The sequence below is a fragment of the Melanotaenia boesemani genome, chromosome 2, assembly GCF_017639745.1.
Source record: "Melanotaenia boesemani isolate fMelBoe1 chromosome 2, fMelBoe1.pri, whole genome shotgun sequence".
NCBI lineage: Eukaryota > Metazoa > Chordata > Actinopteri > Atheriniformes > Melanotaeniidae > Melanotaenia > Melanotaenia boesemani.
Window position 1 is genome coordinate 17,235,482 of NC_055683.1, and position 23,941 is coordinate 17,259,422.

The window sequence follows — 23,941 nt, forward strand, 5'->3', positions numbered from 1 at the left end:
TATCAGCATCAGGTGAACAGACAGAAAGCAGGATTAGAGTCTCACAGCTTCTAGATGGTGAGGAGAGAGAGATATTCACAATAGGCACAATAACTTCCATCCATGCACCTTTAGTGCTTCATTATCCAGATTTCTGGCCTATGAATTCTCGAACTTTGCTTTCTTAGCTTGACTGTTTAGCTTCACCTCTGCACCTGCAGCCTCTGCTACCGGGAGTTAAGGAGTTAACATTTCATTTCCGGGTGTACGGAAACGTTCAGCAACACAGATCACATTTTTTTATGTTGTTTTATTCATTCATTCATTTTCTGTACCGCTGGTTCCATTACGGGTCGCGGGTAAGCTGGAGCTTATCCCAGCATTAACAGCTGAGAGGCAGGGTACACCCTGGACAGGTCACCAGTCCATCGCAGGGCCAACACATAGGGGACAAACAACCATTCACACTCGCACACACTCCAAGGGAGAATTTAGAGTAATCAATTAACCTAACATGCATGTCTTTGGACAGCGGCAGGAAGCCGGAGTACCTGGAGGGAACCCACACATACACGGGGAGAACATGCAAACTCCACACAGAAAGGCCACCACCCCCAAGGTTCGAACCTCCCCCCAGCCGAGGCTCGAACCAGCGACCTTTTTGCTGTGAGGCTGCGGTGCTAACCACCACACCACCGTGCACCGTGTGATATTTAGTGGACACACTCATAACTTGAAAATAGAAATAAATCGTCTCAGAAACTGATTCTATTTATGTTCTTTTAGTACTTCTGTAAAAATTAACTGTTTAATAATTAAACATGAAATGATATTAACTAAATACAAAGGCTAGTTCTTGGATGGGCGGGCCTTGCCCACTCAGGCCACTCTCTCCATCTGAATTCTTCTTATGATAACGTTGTGACACAATTCAATACATCTGAATTCAATCCCAGACATTATAGTTAAAGGTTCTTCATTGGCAAACCATGCAACTAATTTTCACATCAAGTGACTCTGGATCAGATCCAACTAGCCTGGGAGGAAACGTTTTCTCACCAGTGTCTCTGAATTCTGTCAAATGGAGTGATGCTGTCTTTGATATGTTCTTCCAAAAAAAAAAAAAAACATATTAATAGACAATGCCATCTTTCTTAGGGAACTGGTTTGCTGTCTCTTTTAGTCCTTCTCCCTTTTTGTCTGTTGCAGGAAAAAACGCTGCAGAGCTTCTCTTCATATCCACATCCCCAAATGCTGCCAGTTCATAGCAAACCCAGGAGCTTAACGCCTTCTCCCCATGCACCTGTGGGCCCTTTTAAAGTACTCCAGTTACCTCACACAGTTCAAATACATTCATGTTTGGTTAAATGGTGAATTCCTTAGGAGTGAGTATGTGCATGAGAGTCATTTGGGTTGGCCTTGTGATGACCTGGCGACCTGCTATGGGGGAACCTTGCATCTCGCCTGATGGCAACTGGAATTGGCTCCAGCGTCACTCCGATGATTAAATTGGATTATGTGGGGGGTAAAAATTGCTGGGTGGAGTAGTAAATCTCTGGTGCATGGCTCCATTTGAGTCGAGGTTTGCCATTGTCCCATTCATATTTACGCTTGTAGTTTCAGAAATCTGCATAAAGAGAGAAGAGAGGGAGGAAGGTCATTGTGTGCACAAACAGTATCATGCTGCATTTGGTTTCGGTCAGTTCTTCATTAAAATGGTCCATTTACTTTTAATTTGGTTTTTCCTTCTAAATTGAAAAAAGAAAAAACAGAAAAAAAAACACCTTTTCTTATTTTTGTTTCCTAAACAACTTGAATCTACTTTTAAATCCAGTTAAAACTTTAAATAAATCTGTACCATTTACTGGTATTGCATTATATTATACTGTATAATCTTTCATTTCAATCTATCTACTTAGTCTTACTGCAATTAAAATAAAAATTCAGCTTGTCTCAATAAGTCCAAAGGCTGAATTTAATGAAAACTTATAAGTATTCAGATCTCAAAGAGAAAGGTTGTATATTTGCCGACCAAGTTGGCCAACTATAAAATATCAATCCTACTGGTCATTTTCTACATTCTGTAACACATAAAATAATTTTCAGGAAATATTATATTCTGTATTTATCATGATGATTAAATGAGTGTAACAGTTTTGACCGTGTACTAAATAGTGTACACAGATCAGAGATGACTTCTGGGCCTTTCATGGAAGGAAAAAACAATAATCAAATCGAAGCGATAAGATCCATTTCTCTAATTTTGTTCTGACCAAAAATCGGGAAATAAATTTATTATCTGATTATTCTTTGTGGTTAGGAAACGTAAATAGGAAAAAGTTATATTTCTGTTTCTTTTTGTTTGTTTTTTTCTCGTTTTTTTTTTTTTCTTTTTTTTTCTCTCAAAAGAAAAAACAAACTGAAAGTACACAGTCCATAAACTTCAACTCAGGGCCAATTAACAGTTAGCCTCATAGCATAACTGCCTAACTCACATTTTGTCCAAATTGTGATATCTGCCTAATTTTGCTCTTCTAATACTGCTGAGTCACTGTGCATCATTGCCCATAAATGCCCATAAAACCTTAAAATATGACTCAGGCAATTATGCCATTAGGCTAACGTTGTGCTTCCTTTCTTATGTAAATGAGTACATCTATTTCAAACATTGTGACTTTTACGTTAGCATAGTTGTTAGCGAATACATCCACCAGTGGGCAGTGCAGAGTTTAAGCAAACAGAAAGCGCTGCTAAGCCACAACGTACAAAAGGCTAAACTCAAAATAGACGGACAGACCAAAAACTTACTAGTGACACACAATGACCTGATACAGGAAGGTAATCTGTAACAGAGCAGCAAGTAAACAACAGAGAAAAGAAGGGGAAAACCCTCTTCAAAATAAACTGAGAGGAAAACTAACACACCAGCAGAACCAAATAATACAGAAACTAAAAGAACAGAACAAAGTAGAAATCACAAATTCCCCAACCCGAGTTCACAGAAGTCCGACTGAAAACCAGAGAACTAAACCCACGAAACTAAAAACAGGAATCTAACTAAAACTAAATCAAGACATTTTTCTTTTTCTGAGGAAAAAAATGAAGTCTTAAACTTTCATGGCATTTTTGGCTCTAAAAACAACTCCTAAAAATACTTTTTTCATGTAAGTTGACGCAAATTTACCGAAAGCCATATAGAGACATATTCCCAGACGCTGTGCATTACTTGCTCTTACCAAATTTTCACTGGGGTTGAGTAACTTATTACATAACTGATATTCTTAAGCTGCAAGACAAAGTTGGGACCAATCCAACAAGTAAACGAAGTACAGCTTCACAACTATAAGGGCCATAAGTATAACCTTGGTCTAAAGAAGCGAACTCTGGTCTGCCTACAGATCTCGGTCTGCTTCAAGTAAACATAGAGGAAGCAGACTGCAAAGCAGGGCATTGTGGTTAAATGCAACTACAACACATGAGTGTGTAGGACGACAGCCATAAGAAATGGCTTGTAGTGAGACATAGAAGAACATTATAAAAGTTCTGATGGAAATAGGGTCAACCCAAAAGCACTGGGATCTGATGCAACTCCATGTTTTGCTAATGTGGTAAAAACTTACGTTGTCCCACAACAACCCCTACACACACTTTCTGCTTCATGCCTTCTTCTTAAGTTAATTATTTCAAACATCTCAGTTTAAAGGACCGAATGGGAAGCAAGAGCTGGTCTTTTTATGATGAGGATAATGAGGAAATCACAGGAAGTGTGCCAACAGTGCATGTTTACATCAGCTGAAAGAACTCATTTCAAAGTGCTTAAAAATGTTTAAGCTCTCACTTGAAAGGCATCTTCAAGGGGAGTGTGTAGACACTAGAGCTGCAACCTGCAGCTTTGAAGACGTACCGTCAGATTATCTGTCATTTCATGTATGCCATTCTGTGCGCTCTGCAGACTCCAGCCCCGTTTATTTCGGTGGTAGCAATACGTGTTGATCAGCAGGATGATGTTGAGGATCACGGACACAATCAGAAAAATTATGAAGGCCAAATTTTCCATTACTGAAAAAATGAGTAAAAAAAAAAACTTTCATTAAATGTTACTGACACCAGAGCTTGAGTTGGAACACTAATAGAGCCTAAAGAAGGAACAGATTACTTCAAAGCTTGTTGACTTAAGATCTGGAACAAAAGCACATTTTGTTTTAACCCTCTGACGCGTGACGTATTAAAAAACAGTGCCGTGATTTTCATAATACAATATTCTACAAACATGTACAGTGAAGTTTTTTCTTAATTTTTTATTCAATATATACAAAAAATTTTATGACATGATTATTTATTATTTAGTGAGTGGCAGTGTAATGGATGATTCACTAATGTCCACTGAAGTGGTTAATTTGCCAAATATACCATCCTCACCCATGAATGTGCTGGAAAACAGCCAACTATGCAGTTCATCTAAAGACAAACTCCACCAGCTTCACATTATTGCAGACAAATGTGGAGTGAGACATGATTTTCAGGGTTACTTAGGCGATGTAAGTAGAAGATAATCTGGATATGTGCAAAAGAACTTTGTGAGAAGGACATTTAATTAAATAAAGTATCATTTACATATCTTACCTTTGAGTTGTTCAGTCTCTTTTTCTCCGTTGTACTTTTCTGGGTCTGATTTGTGATTACCACCTGGGTGGGATGTTGTCCAGTTGTTTGTTGTATATGGTTGCAACGTTGTTCTTGGTGTCTCCTCAGTTGTGGTTGATTTTATTGTCGTTGTTGTTCTTTCATCTAAAATTGCAGACAGCTCAATAAATGACAGAAAGGCACTAACCAATGGAGGAACTAATGGGATAAATTAAAACATTAAACATGGAATTTATCATTGAAGTAAACTTGATAAGTTTACTATATTTACAGTTGATATTTACACACTGGCTTTTATTAAGTCTGATGAGTCTCCATTTCAGCACCACATTTATGAAGAGTTTGGTGGAAACATCATAAAAACATCGATCCATCCTGACTTGGACTGATATGCTTCGGGCTGCTTAGTTGATGGCTTTCTATCACTTTGTATGAGTTTCCAGAGTTACGACGGGGGTGGGGGTGGGCTAGAGAAAATTTTTAGTTTTTGCACTGCTAGCAAAACATGCATGAGCAGTGTGTTGTATGTCTCAAAATATTAGCATTTGACAGTATGAAGTCAAACAAGTTACAACACACTTGGGAACTTCTCATCCTGAACAAAAAGAAAAGCCTGTTGATTACTTTAGAAATAAAATACTCAACTGTGGGAAATAGCAGAGTTGTTTTACTAAAGCAGCCTCTGCCCCATGGAAAGCTCAACTCAACTGAAGCAGTTTGCAGAGTTTTCTGGTTTAAAACGCCTCACACTGTAGCAGAGGAGCTGATTCCTTCTGCCACCGACATGCTTTTAGCTATTATTAACAGAGTAGCAGCCAATAAACTAAAGACTATTTTGTGGCCCATTTCTTCGTACGTTTCTTTGTAAACATCGGGGTGCACGTGGTACTGGGATCAGTGGGGGTTTGACATGATTGTTGTTGATAAAAAGGGGGCCCTGCAAAAGAGTTTGGGAACCAAACTATGATAAAACATAGACGTCTTTCTTGGTTAGAGTTCAGGAAAGTTATTGTCAGGAAGCAAACAAACATCCACATGCATGTCTGAGCTCACTGCTACAGATTCTGACCACGAGAGACAATTACCAACTAGATTAGGTGCAGACCATCATAACAGCTGTAGTAAATCCAGTTTTTCATGGAGAATGAGAAAATGAGATGTTGAGGAAACAGACGTCAGACAATACTTTGAAGTAGCTCATCTTTGTCTCTAAACCTAAAGACCAAGGGTTGAAAAATAAAACTTTAAGGTGTCTCTGAACCTTTATTCTGAACCATTAACCTTGTCCGTGCACAAGATGCAGAGTGCATGATAAACATACACAATTCTAAAGCCCATTTCCTGCAGCGTTAACATTGTAATGTTCGTTATAGTGTTCATTCATTTTCTATACCGCTTAGTCCAATTCAGGACTAAGTCCTTAGTCTTAGTCCAATTTTGCAGTGAAGCTAGAGCCTATCTCAGGAATAGGAAGGCAAGCGGCGGGGTACATATCTTACCTTTGTTTTGTTTATAAGGAAACACCCCTAGGAGGGATGTTGTGTGGATGCTTGTTGTATATAGTTGCGATGTTGTTCTTGGTGTCTCCTCAGTTGTGGTTGATTTCATTGTTGTTGTTGTTCTTTCATCTAAAATTGCAGACAGCTCAATAAATGACAGAAAGGCACTAACCAATGGAGGAACTAATGGGACAAATTAAAATATTAAACATGGAATTTATCATTGAAGTAAACTTGATAAGTTTACTATATTTACAGTTGATATTTACACACTGGCTTTTATTAAGTCTGATGAGTCTCCATTTCAGCACCACATTTATGAAGAGTTTGGTGGAAACATCATAAAAACATCGATCCATCCTGACTTGGACTGATATGCTTCGGGCTGCTTAGTTGATGGCTTTCTATCACTTTGTATGAGTTTCCAGAGTTACGACGGGGGTGGGGGTGGGCTAGAGAAAATTTTTAGTTTTTGCACTGCTAGCAAAACATGGACGAGCAGTGTGTTGTATGTCTCAAAATGTTAGCATTTGACAGTATGAAGTCAAACAAGTTACAACACACTTGGGAACTTCTCATCCTGAACAAAAAGAAAAGCCTGTTGATTACTTTAGAAATAAAATACTCAACTGTGGGAAATAGCAGAGTTGTTTTACTAAAGCAGCCTCTGCCCCATGGAAAGCTCAACTCAACTGAAGCAGTTTGCAGAGTTTTCTGGTTTAAAACGCCTCACACTGTAGCAGAGGAGCTGATTCCTTCTGCCACCGACATGCTTTTAGCTATTATTAACAGAGTAGCAGCCAATAAACTAAAGACTATTTTGTGGCCCATTTCTTCGTACGTTTCTTTGTAAACATCGGGGTGCATGTGGTACTGGGATCAGTGGGGGTTTGACATTATTGTTGTTGATAAAAAGGGGGCCCTGCAAAAAAGTTTGGGAACCAAACTGATAAAACAAAGACGTCTTTCTTGGTTAGAGTTCAGGAAAGTTATTGTCAGGAAGCAAACAAACATCCACATGCACGTCTGAGCTCACTGCTACAGATTCTGACCACGAGAGACAATTACCAACTAGATTAGGTGCAGACCATCATAACAGCTGTAGTAAATCCAGTTTTTCATGGAGAATGAGAAAATGAGATGTTGAGGAAACAGACGTCAGACAATACTTTGAAGTAGCTCATCTTTGTCTCTAAACCTAAAGACCAAGGGTTGAAAAATAAAACTTTAAGGTGTCTCTGAACCTTTATTCTGAACCATTAACCTTGTCCGTGCACAAGATGCAGAGTGCATGATAAACATACACAATTCTAAAGCCCATTTCCTGCAGCGTTAACATTGTAATGTTCGTTATAGTGTTCATTCATTTTCTATACCGCTTAGTCCAATTCAGGACTAAGTCCTTAGTCTTAGTCCAATTTTGCAGTGAAGCTAGAGCCTATCTCAGGAATAGGAAGGCAAGCGGCGGGGTACATATCTTACCTTTGTTTTGTTTATAAGGAAACACCCCTAGGAGGGATGTTGTGTGGATGCTTGTTGTATATAGTTGCGATGTTGTTCTTGGTGTCTCCTCAGTTGTGGTTGATTTCATTGTTGTTGTTGTTCTTTCATCTAAAATTGCAGACAGCTCAATAAATGACAGAAAGGCACTAACCAATGGAGGAACTAATGGGACAAATTAAAACATTAAACATGGAATTTATCATTGAAGTAAACTTGATAAGTTTACTATATTTACAGTTGATATTTACACACTGGCTTTTATTAAGTCTGATGAGTCTCCATTTCAGCACCACATTTATGAAGAGTTTGGTGGAAACATCATAAAAACATCGATCCATCCTGACTTGGACTGATATGCTTCGGGCTGCTTAGTTGATGGCTTTCTATCACTTTGTATGAGTTTCCAGAGTTACGACGGGGGTGGGGGTGGGCTAGAGAAAATTTTTAGTTTTTGCACTGCTAGCAAAACATGGACGAGCAGTGTGTTGTATGTCTCAAAATATTAGCATTTGACAGTATGAAGTCAAACAAGTTACAACACACTTGGGAACTTCTCATCCTGAACAAAAAGAAAAGCCTGTTGATTACTTTAGAAATAAAATACTCAACTGTGGGAAATAGCAGAGTTGTTTTACTAAAGCAGCCTCTGCCCCATGGAAAGCTCAACTCAACTGAAGCAGTTTGCAGAGTTTTCTGGTTTAAAACGCCTCACACTGTAGCAGAGGAGCTGATTCCTTCTGCCACCGACATGCTTTTAGCTATTATTAACAGAGTAGCAGCCAATAAACTAAAGACTATTTTGTGGCCCATTTCTTCGTACGTTTCTTTGTAAACATCGGGGTGCATGTGGTACTGGGATCAGTGGGGGTTTGACATTATTGTTGTTGATAAAAAGGGGGCCCTGCAAAAAAGTTTGGGAACCAAACTGATAAAACAAAGACGTCTTTCTTGGTTAGAGTTCAGGAAAGTTATTGTCAGGAAGCAAACAAACATCCACATGCACGTCTGAGCTCACTGCTACAGATTCTGACCACGAGAGACAATTACCAACTAGATTAGGTGCAGACCATCATAACAGCTGTAGTAAATCCAGTTTTTCATGGAGAATGAGAAAATGAGATGTTGAGGAAACAGACGTCAGACAATACTTTGAAGTAGCTCATCTTTGTCTCTAAACCTAAAGACCAAGGGTTGAAAAATAAAACTTTAAGGTGTCTCTGAACCTTTATTCTGAACCATTAACCTTGTCCGTGCACAAGATGCAGAGTGCATGATAAACATACACAATTCTAAAGCCCATTTCCTGCAGCGTTAACATTGTAATGTTCGTTATAGTGTTCATTCATTTTCTATACCGCTTAGTCCAATTCAGGACTAAGTCCTTAGTCTTAGTCCAATTTTGCAGTGAAGCTAGAGCCTATCTCAGGAATAGGAAGGCAAGCGGCGGGGTACATATCTTACCTTTGTTTTGTTTATAAGGAAACACCCCTAGGAGGGATGTTGTGTGGATGCTTGTTGTATATAGTTGCGATGTTGTTCTTGGTGTCTCCTCAGTTGTGGTTGATTTCATTGTTGTTGTTGTTCTTTCATCTAAAATTGCAGACAGCTCAATAAATGACAGAAAGGCACTAACCAATGGAGGAACTAATGGGACAAATTAAAACATTAAACATGGAATTTATCATTGAAGTAAACTTGATAAGTTTACTATATTTACAGTTGATATTTACACACTGGCTTTTATTAAGTCTGATGAGTCTCCATTTCAGCACCACATTTATGAAGAGTTTGGTGGAAACATCATAAAAACATCGATCCATCCTGACTTGGACTGATATGCTTCGGGCTGCTTAGTTGATGGCTTTCTATCACTTTGTATGAGTTTCCAGAGTTACGACGGGGGTGGGGGTGGGCTAGAGAAAATTTTTAGTTTTTGCACTGCTAGCAAAACATGGACGAGCAGTGTGTTGTATGTCTCAAAATATTAGCATTTGACAGTATGAAGTCAAACAAGTTACAACACACTTGGGAACTTCTCATCCTGAACAAAAAGAAAAGCCTGTTGATTACTTTAGAAATAAAATACTCAACTGTGGGAAATAGCAGAGTTGTTTTACTAAAGCAGCCTCTGCCCCATGGAAAGCTCAACTCAACTGAAGCAGTTTGCAGAGTTTTCTGGTTTAAAACGCCTCACACTGTAGCAGAGGAGCTGATTCCTTCTGCCACCGACATGCTTTTAGCTATTATTAACAGAGTAGCAGCCAATAAACTAAAGACTATTTTGTGGCCCATTTCTTCGTACGTTTCTTTGTAAACATCGGGGTGCATGTGGTACTGGGATCAGTGGGGGTTTGACATTATTGTTGTTGATAAAAAGGGGGCCCTGCAAAAAAGTTTGGGAACCAAACTGATAAAACAAAGACGTCTTTCTTGGTTAGAGTTCAGGAAAGTTATTGTCAGGAAGCAAACAAACATCCACATGCACGTCTGAGCTCACTGCTACAGATTCTGACCACGAGAGACAATTACCAACTAGATTAGGTGCAGACCATCATAACAGCTGTAGTAAATCCAGTTTTTCATGGAGAATGAGAAAATGAGATGTTGAGGAAACAGACGTCAGACAATACTTTGAAGTAGCTCATCTTTGTCTCTAAACCTAAAGACCAAGGGTTGAAAAATAAAACTTTAAGGTGTCTCTGAACCTTTATTCTGAACCATTAACCTTGTCCGTGCACAAGATGCAGAGTGCATGATAAACATACACAATTCTAAAGCCCATTTCCTGCAGCGTTAACATTGTAATGTTCGTTATAGTGTTCATTCATTTTCTATACCGCTTAGTCCAATTCAGGACTAAGTCCTTAGTCTTAGTCCAATTTTGCAGTGAAGCTAGAGCCTATCTCAGGAATAGGAAGGCAAGCGGCGGGGTACATATCTTACCTTTGTTTTGTTTATAAGGAAACACCCCTAGGAGGGATGTTGTGTGGATGCTTGTTGTATATAGTTGCGATGTTGTTCTTGGTGTCTCCTCAGATGTGGTTGATTTCATTGTTGTTGTTGTTCTTTCATCTAAAATTGCAGACAGCTCAATAAATGACAGAAAGGCACTAACCAATGGAGGAACTAATGGGATAAATTAAAACATTAAACATGGAATTTATCATTGAAGTAAACTTGATAAGTTTACTATATTTACAGTTGATATTTACACACTGGCTTTTATTAAGTCTGATGAGTCTCCATTTCAGCACCACATTTATGAAGAGTTTGGTGGAAACATCATAAAAACATCGATCCATCCTGACTTGGACTGATATGCTTCGGGCTGCTTAGTTGATGGCTTTCTATCACTTTGTATGAGTTTCCAGAGTTACGACGGGGGTGGGGGTGGGCTAGAGAAAATTTTTAGTTTTTGCACTGCTAGCAAAACATGCATGAGCAGTGTGTTGTATGTCTCAAAATATTAGCATTTGATAGTATGAAGCCAAACAAGTTACAACACACTTGGGAACTTCTCATCCTGAACAAAAAGAAAAGCCTGTTGATTACTTTAGAAATAAAATACTCAACTGTGGGAAATAGCAGAGTTGTTTTACTAAAGCAGCCTCTGCCCCATGGAAAGCTCAACTCAACTGAAGCAGTTTGCAGAGTTTCCTGGTTTAAAACGCCTCACACTGTAGCAGAGGAGCTGATTCCTTCTGCCACCGACATGCTTTTAGCTATTATTAACAGAGTAGCAGCCAATAAATTAAAGACTATTTCGTGGCCCATTTCTTCGTACGTTTCTTTGTAAACATCAGGGTGCATGTGGTACTGGGATCAGTGGGGGTTTGACATTATTGTTGTTGATAAAAAGGGGGCCCTGCAAAAAGGTTTCTATAAACACTGAGAATACTAATGTGCACAAAACTGATCCTAATTCCAACGGAAACAGGCCAGTGTACAACAATTCTAAAAAAAATGTTGGATTGCTGTTTAAAATGTGAATAAAAGCACAATGGATTGTTTTACAAATCTCATCAACTGATGTTTTATCCCAAGAGATCTAATTAGATGATGATGTCATTCAGCGACTTCTACCGACTTGTAGGACAGCCAATAGCTACTTCTCTTATTGAGGTGTTGGAAACAGTGCTTCTGTGTTAAAGTAAATTTACCTGAAACACAGTAGAAAATGTAAGTGGTTATCTCTGGCTAAAGCAAAACCACATTACTGTCAGTGAAAACCAGAGCATGGCAGCTTCATCTAGGCCGATGTTGATAATATGCATCTCTAAATTGTCAGAGTCTGGAGAATTGATGAATAGTCCCCAAACGCATATTAGAAATGCCATGAGGATCCAGAAAGAAGTGAACCAGCCACGTAATTAACTAATTAGGTTAACTGACAACAGTTCAGTAACATGGCTGGGTAATAAAAGAAGCATTTCAGGTGGGCAGAGGTTTGCCAATATACAAAAATAATTTAAAGAATCAGGAAGAATCTCTGTGTGCAGGGGGCCAAGCTGAAGGCTTTAAAAAAAAGAGCGGATGCTGTAGTAAACACAATGTTCCAACTTTTTGTGTTGCTGATTCAAAATGAGATCATATTTTCTACTTAAATTGCCTCAGTTTCTTCATCATGATATGTTGTTTATGTTCTATTGGGAATAAAATATGGGATGATAAGATTTGCAGATTTTTTCCTTCTGTTTTTATTTTTTCAACTGAAATTTTAGATGTTCCTTAACAGAATTAAAATGGTAGATTTTCAAAAACTGCAAAAGATACTAGAGTAACCTTCTTGCTGTGAGGCAAGAAAATAAAGAAGAGAAACTTACCTTCGGGTTTCGGGAAGATCTTTGGGTACAGGTTGATGAGTTGGTCTAAAAACACACAATAGAAACAGAGTTAATAACTGATCAAAGTCATGTCTTAGAAATATATTTTAAAAAATGTATTCAAATAGAAATGGTTGCAGCATCCTACTAATATACTCACCATAGTCTCCACATTCTGTAATGCAAGAGAGACAGAAAACTGAATGACTACAAATGACACTGTTAGGATAAAATAACTACAGAAAAATTAGATCTTCTACCAGAACTTATAAGATTTCATCCCAAACGGAGATCAGTCACTGCAACAAACTTTGTATTTTAAAACACTAAATTTTCAGCCTGGTGACTTTGCTGCATTAAAAGTACTGTGCAAACATGTTGAGACACCCCTCAGCCTTTAAATTTAAGTCACATTTCTTTACCTGCAGATACGAAAAAAACCAAAGATAACACAGTTTGACATGAATAACTTTTTGGTAACAAGGTGATTCCTAAAAAGTAGTTAGATTAAAACCTGTCATATCTCAGCACCGGGTGCAGTTTTTTTGTAGATATTTAAAGAAACTTTAGAAAGTGGAAGACAAAAGAAGTGTCAAGTTTAAAGACAACAGATGAACAGGATCTGAAAGTGATGTCCTGAAGGAATAGGAACAGATTCAGTAAAGACCTGATGCAGGATCTAAAAATGTATCTGGACCTTCAGCTGATCCGACTACCGTTGGCCGAAACCTCATCAAAATGTCTCCGTGGAAAAGTGGCTGTCCAGAAAGCATTTTTATGGAAGAGAAATAGGGAGGTATGTCACATGACACAAGAACTGGAAAGATCAGTGGCAACAGGTCTGATGGAGGATAAATCCTCAACATTACTGAAGCAGTGTGGGATCATCTGGACAGAGAGCGGAACAGAGGGCAGCCAATATCCAAAGAAGAACGTAGGAAAGTCCTTCAAGACGCCTGGAGAATCATTCCTGAAAACTAAAGCTTGTCTAACAGGGTTCACACTCTGTTCATAATAAAACTGCTCAGACCAAATACTGACTTTCAAGTTTCTTAAAATGGTACAAACTCTGAGAGAAACCAGAGGGATTGCACGTGCTCTCTGTTGTCTGAATATCAGCAGATAATATTTTGGTTCCAAAGACAATAACTTCAGATCTATTTAGATTTAGCTGAAGAAAATTCTGAAACATCCCTCAATTTATTTGACTGATGCGAACACTTAAGCTGTGTATGGGACCTAAATCTTATCAGCTTTTTTCATGATGCGCTGATGGCGGTGTTTAAGTGTTTAACATATCCTTCCTTCCTTGTATGTTTGTGTTATGTGCTGATAGGCTGAGAAGTCAAACTATTGATCTTAATCTTTTATGTTTTTGTACTAAAGAATTTGGTGCACTAATTTAACATAATTCTGTTACATATGTGAAGAAATGACTCAAGACATTTAACAGTACTCAGTAATATTTATACACAATCATTTTTTAATACAATATATGTTAACCAAATGTGCTGCTTCTCACCATTTTGGATGAGATATGATTGCTTGGGTGTGAGCAGAACCCCAGTTAGAGAAACAACCACCATGGTTTGTTACAGCTGCAATCTGTATAAGTCATACCTTGAGAAACGTTGTTGGTCTTATTTCGTTCTTTGGCTACGATGCATCTGATGTGAAACATAGTAACATTCCCAAGAGACTCGTTTGAACAATTGTCTTCAAAATTAGTCTGTAAAGAAACAGATTTATATGATTGTTTTTTTCTCTTATTTTTTCAAGCAAAGTAAAAGCAAAACATTGTAAACAAAGGAATAAAACTCGGTAATATTCACCTCAGTTTTGTAATCGCACTGTTCGTAAATGCAGCACAATGGATTTCCTTTAGTGCATCCTGAGCTGTGGCAAAAATTCCATAAAGAACACCTCACTATGTCCTGCAGGGATCAACACATCCATCATTTAAGTCCATCCAAAATGCATTTTAGATAGATTTGCATACATCTAATTTTTTTCATCCCTGTTTCACCAACTTACCTCTGACTTCGTGGCATTTATAAGAGCAATACTCTTATTCAAATCCTTTGGAAAATCCATTGAGAAAACAGAAAACATTAATTATTAAACATTTTATTAATATGAGTCATGGTTAAAAAGATCAATGTTTCCCAAAGAGTTTAGTCAGTTATAACATGACCAATACTGTACTTGTACTTGATTCCTTTATAGGATCCTGTTTCTCTAGAAACTGTAACACTTCTATAATTTATATAATATATAAATATATGTATAATATACGAATAATGTTAGGGGTGGGGCTTTAATCGGGAATGGGACAATTAATACTTAAAAAAATTTCCACGTTAAAAAAATAACGCATTTTATCGTGGTTTGAATTCCAAACAACGCGGAACGTTTGTCAGTGCAACAATTCCTGGTACACCGAAAACACTGGTGCACACGTCAGGGCTCGGCTAACAACTTAGCGACTTTGGCGCTATATTTAGTCAGTTTTCCGACCCCTCTAGCAACTCGATTTCAAATAAGCGATTAACAACAAATCTAGAGACTTTTTCTGGTTTTATTGGCGCCTTTTGGAGATTAATGTAAAAGCATGTAATGTTTACTCAGGTGCTGCAGCAAGCTCCTCCCTCACAGCTGCAGTCAAAACGAGATGAGCATCTCTGCTCCATGACCAGATGAAAAGGAAACTAGCAAAGGTGACTCTGGCTCATCGCTCTATGGCTTAGAATGAATATGCACGAAAATATTTAAAAAGTTAAAAGTACTGTAACTTTAGTACTGTACATGTAACATTAGCTTTAGCGCTGTTCAGTTTTTGCCAGGAATATTTTCCTTTTTTTTTCTACAGTTTTGAAAAGAAATGCAGTTTAATTTCCAGACATTGCTAGAGCTTGAGTTTACAACATTAATTTCTATCTATTATTTGAGTCAGTCGTAAATTTAAATTTAAAAAATTATGTGTTTGGTGCAAATATTGTTATGCGATTAAAATGCAATTAATCAAGAATAATTAATTACAAAGTCTCGAATTAATTTGATTAATGGATGGATTTTGATGATCACCACCTGGATCCAGTCATTTTTTAAGGGACTCTTCACAGGTTCAGGGCAAGCGCAAACATCTGGAACATCGGTGAATTTGGTCGTATCCAGGTCGTTGGCCGGTGAAAACAAAAATTTGTTAAATATATCATTGTTGGATTTTCAGCGTCAATCCTCATAAATGTTTCCTCTGATTTTTGTAGAGTTTCCTCTAAATTTGCCAGTAATTTGTGTTTGTCATTAGTTGCCATAAACATAGTTGTTCCACAGACAGACGTGATCAGAAAAGGAGGAGAAAACGTGAGGAGTGAGTTTTTGTTTAGAAATATTTTGATATATTAACATGAGTTTTCTTCAGAATAGAATGGCTGATTATGAGCCTAAAGAAAAACATCCTGACTTTGATGGCAGCAATATTTGTGACGTCAGAGAGAAAAGGGTAAGCAGAAACCTTTTTAATAAAATTCTGCATGACTGACTACATTAAATTTGTTGTTCTCTTTGAAAAACAGATGTCTATTCCAGATCAAAAGCAAACTAAATTTAAAGTAAAATCGGAGGGTTAGAGGTCCTTCTGGGAAAATGAAGAATACATATAAGAATAATTAAAAAAAAAAAGAATAAGAAGCAAACAGGGGTTGAACTGCCGTTGTAACACAGAGGTTAAAGGCCCGCCATTTTTAATGGGTTAGACGCCCAAATTAAGAGGAAAAAATGTTATTTATGTGGTCTGTGTCACTCTTCATTAACTTGATGCTCAACGAAATCCTTCTCATTTCTGATTCAACGAAACAGCGCTGAACAAGCAGCAGCTATGTTGATGTTTACCCTGTTCTAAATGCACTTTGTGGGAGTCTGTCCTCTCCGAGTGCTTTGAGGTTACAAAATGTACAGAATGCTGCAGCTCTTCTTCTAAGAAGTTCTAACAAATATTTTAAAAACAAAAACAAAAAGTGAACATATAGCTGAGAGAAATGTATTAAATGTCTTTATTGCAGCTGACGCCTCTTATTGTTACAGTCTCACAAAACGCCATAAAATTAACTTTCTAATGTGAAAAACTAAGAAATATTTTATCTCTGGTCACAGACCTATAGATTACATACACCCATTTAAGATGCTCTGGCAGTATCAAAGATCAGTGGAACGTAGCATTTTTAAAAGGTTAGAGAGACCCTGATACAAACAAGTCTCTCAGAGAGACTGGACAGAAATTCTTCCTTTCTTTAAGCAGGAAGGCAGTTGACTAAAAAGGCTGTACAATGAATACATACCCACTCGCTCAGAGCAAAATAGTCCTCACAGCCGCACTTCGACAGGTTTATGGTGCTCAGGAAAACCTAGGAGACACAGTGACAGTAAGGAATAATTGTTAGAAAAATAATTATTCAAATACATAACAACAGCTTATAAAGCTGTCTAAGCTGGTCTTCAAGGACAGCTGCCTGAAGGCTGGCAGACACGTGAACCTTCAATGTAGCATGAGGAGGTGGGTGGAGGTCAGGGAGAGTGGGGGACCTTCCCAAAGGTTAAGAAAATCACATCTGAAAGACACCATACGGTACCATGTCAACAGTCATAGTGGATCACGAAGAAAGAAACATATCGCACAACACTAAGATTTAAAAGAATTAGGAAGGAAGGAAGGGAGGAAGGATAGATGGATAGATGGATAGATGGATAGATGGACAAACGGACGGACGGACGAAAGAAAGATCAGCCAACCAACAGAAATTCAGCTGCAAATCGCGATAATATAGTTATATAACGATAAAGCAAGTAGAAATGTGTTTACTCCTGTTCTAGTGTTAATTATCTTTACATGCTACCTCTAAAATTCCCACTGACTATAATTAGTGTGAAAATATGTGCAGCAGTAAAAAGATGCAGTGACATGACATGTTGGGTGGGTACTTGTGTGCCTGCAGGGTGGAGATGTATTTCAAGTTTTTGTGCAAACTTGAAACACATTTCCACAGAGGGAAGAGACACAAAGTTCATTGCCTGAAGATTATTGCAGAGTATGGGTTGGGGGTGTTGACCAGCTTTTAACAATCCCCCTGACTGTTCTCATGACCTCATCACCCAGAACAAGTCCTTCCTCTCCTGTGTCATGCAGCTGTTGTGTGGCACTGCCATAACGAATCGATTTGAAGAATACAGCCCTTTTCCTGAGAAAGGAGTCTTTGTTGGACTTTCTTTCTTAACGAGGTGATCCCAAAGCTGCTCTACTGGACTGAGATCTGGTGGCTGTGGAGGCCGTTGGAGTCCAGTGAACTCACTGTCATGTTCTAGAAAGCAGTTGGAGATGATCTGAGCTTTGTGACATGGTGCATTATCCTGCTGGAAGTAGCATCAGAAGATGCTTCACTGTGGTCATAAAAGGATGAACATGGTCAGCAACAATACTCTGCTGTGGTGGTTAAACCAGGCTGTGTTGGTACTAAGAGGCCCAAAGAGGTCTGTGTGAATTGTAGCCTCAGTTTCCTGTTCTTAGCTGATAGGAGGCACCCGGTGTGGTCTTCTGCTGCTGTAGCCCATCTGCTTCAAGGTTGGACGTGTTGTGTGTTCAGACATGCTGGTCTGCATAACTTGGTTGGAACCAGTGCTCATTTGACTTTCTGTTACCTTTCTTTCATCTCCAACCAGTCTGCCCATTCTCCTCTGACCTCTGTGTCCCATTAGATCAGCAGTTTCTGAAATACTCAGACCAGCAACCATGTCACATTCAAAGTCACTTTAATCTCCTTTTCCCCTTGTTCTGATGCTCAGTTTGAACTTCAGCAAGTCATCTTTACCATGTCTACATGACTAGATGTGTTGAGTTGCTGCTGTGTGATTGGCTGATTATATCTAATCTACTCAGTGATAAGGGGGCCATGAGTGTAATTGTTTTTCAAATATAATTTTGATTATCTTATCAAACAAGAATGTATGTGAGCCGCAAAGGTGACACTTACCCCGAGAAAAAGGTAGACCTTTTGAGATGATGTCATGCTGCCCTGTTGACCTTCCAGTTTACTGTATGATGAGTCTGAAAGCAGGGGAAAGCCATAATCAGAACCATATCTTAGACCTCATGGCAAGATTAGAAAACAGTCAGAAATATATGTAGTATAGAGATACTGGAAGAAAATGCATTATATAAAATGGATCAGTTCTTGACTGACTCACAGTTCTGCCCCCACTGTCCTCTCGACAAACCTAATTCCAAAAAAGCTGAGACGCTGTGTAAAATGTTATTCAAAACTGATTGCAGTGATTAGCAAATCTTTCCTAAACATCCTATAAACAACATATCAGATGTTGAAACTGAAACATTTTGCCATTTCATGAAAAAATTTTTCTCATTTACAATTTGATGATGTCAACACATTTCAAAAAAGTTGGAACCAGGCCACCAGAAGTCTGGACGAGTAATTGATGCTAATGAAAACTGGTTCTGAAAGGGTCCCAAGTAAGGAACGACCAATACATGGCCGGCCGGCCGGCCGATATATCAGGCTGATATTTGCGTTTTTTACTAGTATTGCGGGTGCGTATCGGTGGGTGCTGGTGGTGCTGTATCAGCTTCAAAACAATGGCAAGGTTTAAACTTAGCGCACTTTACTGAGTCCACTGAAAGAAATTATATTTGTTATGAAATAATCTTGTACGCCATCAACGTTTTCAGATCTCTGACAGCAAATTGATTTCATGCAGCAGCTGATCGATCAGAGTGATCAGCTGATAAACAAGTTTCCTTCCATGGATCTATAAAGTCAAACAAAAGAGTTTCAGCAGAGCAAAAACTCCAAAGAGTTCTAAACCTGCTTGTTTTATGAAGCCTAGAAGTGGCTGCAGCGCAAAGCTGGAGAGGGAAATAAAAGAAAAGGCACCGGCGTGAGGCAAAGCCATGCAGCAGCAGAAGAGACCAGGAGCCTCATTTATAAAACTGTGCGTAGCAAAGTACTATATTTACTATAGTATATTGTACTTAAAGAAGAACAGCATAAAAGATAAGATAAAACCTTATTAATCCCACAACAGGTAAATTTGTGTGTTACTAACTCAACTACAGTAAAATAGAGGGAGAAAGTAGATTTAAAAAAATAAAAAATACAAATGCAATAGAATGAAAACTAAATACCACAGTAACTGGTGTTCTATGTACAAGCACACACAGTATGCATTATGGAGGAAGAATTTTGGAAATATGCAATTAATATCTGTCTGTATGCATGGACATATATGTATATATACACACATATACACACATATATATATCATACACATACAGTATGTGTACAGGTAGATAAGTATGGTGCATGTTGTGAATTAGTTAAATTTATTAAGTTAGTTGAAGATAGTTACGTTTTCCCTCTTGTGTCAAAATGGTCTGATCAGGACCTGTGAGAAGCAGATATGTTTACCTGCTCCAATACATTTGAGTCAAATTAATAATGGGTCATTAAGAGGATTGTGCAAAACATGACAACAAGCTTCCATGTGGGTCAGATGTGTTGCTGCAGGGAAGCACGTAAAACCTGCGGGATAGTAGGTGATCCTGCACTAAAGTGCAGAATAATGGCCCTCCTCTATACCAGTGGTCTCAAACCCATTTTCCTTGGGGAAAGAGCTTAATTCTTTGCTTTGAGAGCAAGATTTCTAGTTTGTCATGCTCAAATATCATCTTGCTCTCTCTCTAAACTCTGCTCTCACACTTAGAAAGTCCCTCTTGCTTTCAAATATATTGTTCTTTCTTTCAAAACTCTGCGCTCAGACTTGGTCTCGTTCCCTCACACTCAGGCACTTTCTCTGCTCTCAAAACTTCTGCTCTTGGGTATTTTTTCTTCTCTCTTGGGTTGCTGAAAGAGCTGTCTGTCAAACCTCTTCCAGCCAATAGAATACGAGATAAATCGAGAAAATAGTTCTCCCCTTCTTCAGGGTGCGCTTGTTTTACTTCACACAGTGACTCCACAATCTTAGCCCAGAAAAACTTTTTAGTAGTGACTAATCATCATTTTCAAATAATTGGTTTCTAATAGTTTTCTACATTGTGTAGTGTAATAATAATGATTAGCCAAGAAAACTCAACAGGTTATGTTTCTGTCAGAGGGGGCGGGGCTATTTTCAAAACGCAACATAATCTGGACCGCAAAGGCTCATGGGAGATGCAGATTTAGCTGAAATTCAACCTTTTTTAATTGCTGTGCTATAAATTTGAGTTATGTGCTTTAACTCTTGTGTTATGTTAACAATTAGACAATGTTATAAAGTTCTGCCCGCTTTGAATTTTAATCTTCGCACCATGAATGAAAAGGACAGTACAGGAAAAGAACTCCACCACCAGCAAATAAATTTGTACATGATGTAATGTAAAGAGTTTCACTAAGGATATTCTCAGAATTGCTGTCCATAACAATAAAAGCAATACAAATTAATCTCTGGACCCAGAACTATTATAATTAAGAAGTAAAGAAGATATGGTCAACCATACAAAAGAAATTAAACCGTTCAAGATAAGTGAGCAAATCTATAAAAATAGCAAAAAGCTGGATTTTGTACGGTGTGGTTTGGACAGACGTTTTGAGAAGTGGACAAACAACGGATTAATATTTATTACCCAAATTTTTAAAGGGTCTATCTTGAAATCATTTGATCAACTTTAATCTACTAAACAATGACTTCTATAAATATTTACAACTGAGTTTTACAACTCAAGTACTACAATGAGAGAGATAAGATATACAAGGAATTTACCAAAGTTGAAGAAATGCTTGTATCAATTAACAATGAAAATGAATGAAAAGAAAGGACTGATATTAAAAATCCACAAAGCACTACGACATGAATCCGTTGTTAGTAGTAGGGATGTACAGGAAAAATGGGAATTGGAAGCAAATACAATAAATAATGAGAACTGGGCGGAAACACTCGAGTCTGGACATAAACAAACCAACAGCTCTTCGCGGACGGAGTTTGAGTGGAAGGTGAAGGTGCGTTATTTTAACACTCCAGTTAATGAATATTGTCAAATATGAGGTTGCGTGTCTTTTATTTTTCCAGCTTGTGTTGTCTTTGTTGAAGTGCTCCTGATGATGGTCAGCTTTGTTTTTCTTGCAGATGTTTTGTTTCCTTTCAGGCGCAGAAGCTGGTTGTCTGGTTTTTCTTGTTTAGATTAAACTGCAGATTTTCTATCTGGTTTATCCTGGTCTTTGTTTTCCTTCTCTTCACTCTCTTTTTCTCTTCAGTTTACTGTTTATTTCTTACTTAAATTATCAAGTAGAGGCCTTACATCCATAAAGCTCCTCTTGGGAAAGCACATTTGTTCTGTACAACTCAGCAGAAAAACCAAGAAGCAAAAATTATATCAGTTAGGTCAGAACTGGCAAACTTACAAAGACAACAGCGTTTCAAAAGTAAAGTGAATGCTGTTGCTAAACAATCTGGTCTGCAAAAGCATCCTGTGCAAACAGGATATCAAGTTACATGGATAACTCTAATGAATCAACTGCTGTTGTCTTACAAACTCAGAAGTGCAGCATTTAACAAAGGAAAGCAGCTACGGAGAGATTTTTATTATACAGCTTGCTGTTCTGTCAGTATAGTGACCCCTCATCATGTTTTCTTTGCCAGCAGTTGTTATCAACAGTCAACAGTCTAAACCAGGGTTCTGCAACCTGCGGCTCCAGAGCCACAAGTGGACCTTCCACAATGTCTAAAAATGTTGAATAACAAATGTTTTTAAATATAAATATAATGAATGCAGGTTTTTAGTAATTGTTTTTTTTTTTTTTTTTTTTTCATTAAATAATTGCAGTGAATTTCCACAACATAACGACACTAAAAGTACCAGTAATATATTTCAATCAAATTTTCTTGTAATTAGGTTGGCAACTATGAGCTTTTTATTTATTTATTTATTTATATATTTATTTATTTGGGGGGGGGGGGGGGGGGGGGGGGGGTTGTTGTTTTTGTTTTTTTGTTTTGTTTTATTTATTTTTTTAATAAATTGTTTTCTACATCCCATAGACGAAAGTCTGTCTATCCTCTTTTTTGCTGAGATAAAATGACTCTTTGGATTGTAAAGGTTGCAGACCCCTGATCTACACCATGCAATCTACTTTTACAAACAGAAATGTTCTTAACCACACAAGAAATCCTCTAATTATATTGATCAACTTAATGAAACTTTAAAGGAAAATGTGAACATTAACAGAATTATAAAGTGATCAACCATTGTTACACACAATCATCATCATCCTTAGAGCTCTAATCATTTTGATTAAGAAAATCTTTTGTGATCACTTACAACTGCATAGAATTTAATTTAGAGGAAATGTTCAATATTTTCATTTAATTTTATTTTAATTGCAGCCCATGTTGAAATTATGATGGTCTTTCTTTTGCAGGTCAAACAAAAACCTGATTTTACTCTGTACAATATTATATGGAAGTCAGATAAACACTTCGTGGTATTATAACTGATTAGATTTTAGTCATTTCGATCAAGTCACATCAGGTAGGACTGAGGCTCACCTTCCTCTTCACCTTCCTCATTTTCTTCGCTATCTGAACTATCTGCAGCGTTGATTCTGTTTTTTAAAAAAAAACAGCTGTGCATGATGAAAGTTCACAAATCACCTGATATGCGCGAATCTCACGATCTAGACTCAGTGTCACTAATGGATTCCCATTTATGTTTGCGGTGGCTTTAATAAATTACTGCACGTTTCTAGTTTTTCTCTCAACATAGAACCAAATGTGAAGTGGCTCGAGAGGGTTAACAACTTCAAATTCAACATATTTAACAAACACATTTAATAACTTCAACATATTCGATGCAAACCTCCAGCAGACGAGTGACTGGTGAAAGGAGAGACCAAAGAAGGAGGGAATTGCGCAATAAGGCGCAACATTCTCCAGTCTATACGTCTTAGATCAGCAGCAGTTTGTCAGATCTGCGTGAGGGCCAGATCCACAGACACAGCAGGCACACGCTTTCACACCACACATACCCAATCAGCGGCGCGCGCACTGAATCCATTCCTTTTTTCTTCTTCTTCTTAAAAAAATATATACCATATATTCCGCACTATTTCCAGCAGTTTTGCAGACCACGCGGTTCCATTGTGAACAAGTCCAACAGAAACATTAAAGAAGAGGTTGTTGCTGCTTACCCTGCTGTCCGTACGACTGACACTGATTGCATCAACTTTCACTTCCACCCCTTTCTCGTTCCTCTCTCCCTTGCGCGCGACGTGATATCCAGTGACGTGCGGTGAAGTTTATGGGTGGTGAGGTCCTTATTCATGCAACTTCATATCCTATCAGTATTTCTCTTTCAATAACACTCACACACCCACTGTTACTAACTCTTCAGTGAGAAAAGTAGCTACTGGCTGCCCTAAAAGTCGCTAGAAATCGCTAAATGACATCATATAA

At 38.0% G+C, this 23,941-nt stretch overlaps 1 protein-coding gene across 1 annotated transcript; it reads right to left on the reverse strand.

Moving 5' to 3' along the window:
* Positions 1 to 561: 561 nt before the first annotated feature.
* LOC121649295 lies at positions 562 to 23,707 on the reverse strand. Its single transcript, XM_042000009.1, has 15 exons — positions 23,677 to 23,707; positions 18,472 to 18,545; positions 16,786 to 16,851; positions 14,483 to 14,527; positions 14,281 to 14,382; positions 14,069 to 14,177; positions 12,609 to 12,623; positions 12,449 to 12,493; positions 10,569 to 10,697; positions 9,087 to 9,215; positions 7,605 to 7,733; positions 6,123 to 6,251; positions 4,603 to 4,767; positions 3,884 to 4,038; positions 562 to 1,606 (listed from the first exon to the last, which is right to left on the reverse strand). Exons 2-15 carry the CDS (start codon positions 18,505 to 18,507, stop codon positions 1,484 to 1,486), a joined length of 1,377 nt encoding a protein of 458 aa, XP_041855943.1. The 5' UTR covers positions 18,508 to 18,545; positions 23,677 to 23,707; the 3' UTR covers positions 562 to 1,483.
* Between the last annotated feature and the right edge of the window lie 234 nt (positions 23,708 to 23,941).

Bases quoted from the DNA above. Each gene is read 5' to 3' on its own strand.
- LOC121649295 (XM_042000009.1), bottom strand. From the start codon at position 18,507: ATGACATCATCTCAAAAGGTCTACCTTTTTCTCGGG. The intron at 16,852-18,471 runs GTAAGTGTCACC...TGTGTCTCCTAG, and splicing joins AGGTCTACCTTTTTCTCGGG to GTTTTCCTGAGCACCATAAA. The intron at 7,734-9,086 runs GTAAGATATGTA...CTGCAATTTTAG, and splicing joins TCCTTATAAACAAAACAAAG to ATGAAAGAACAACAACAACA.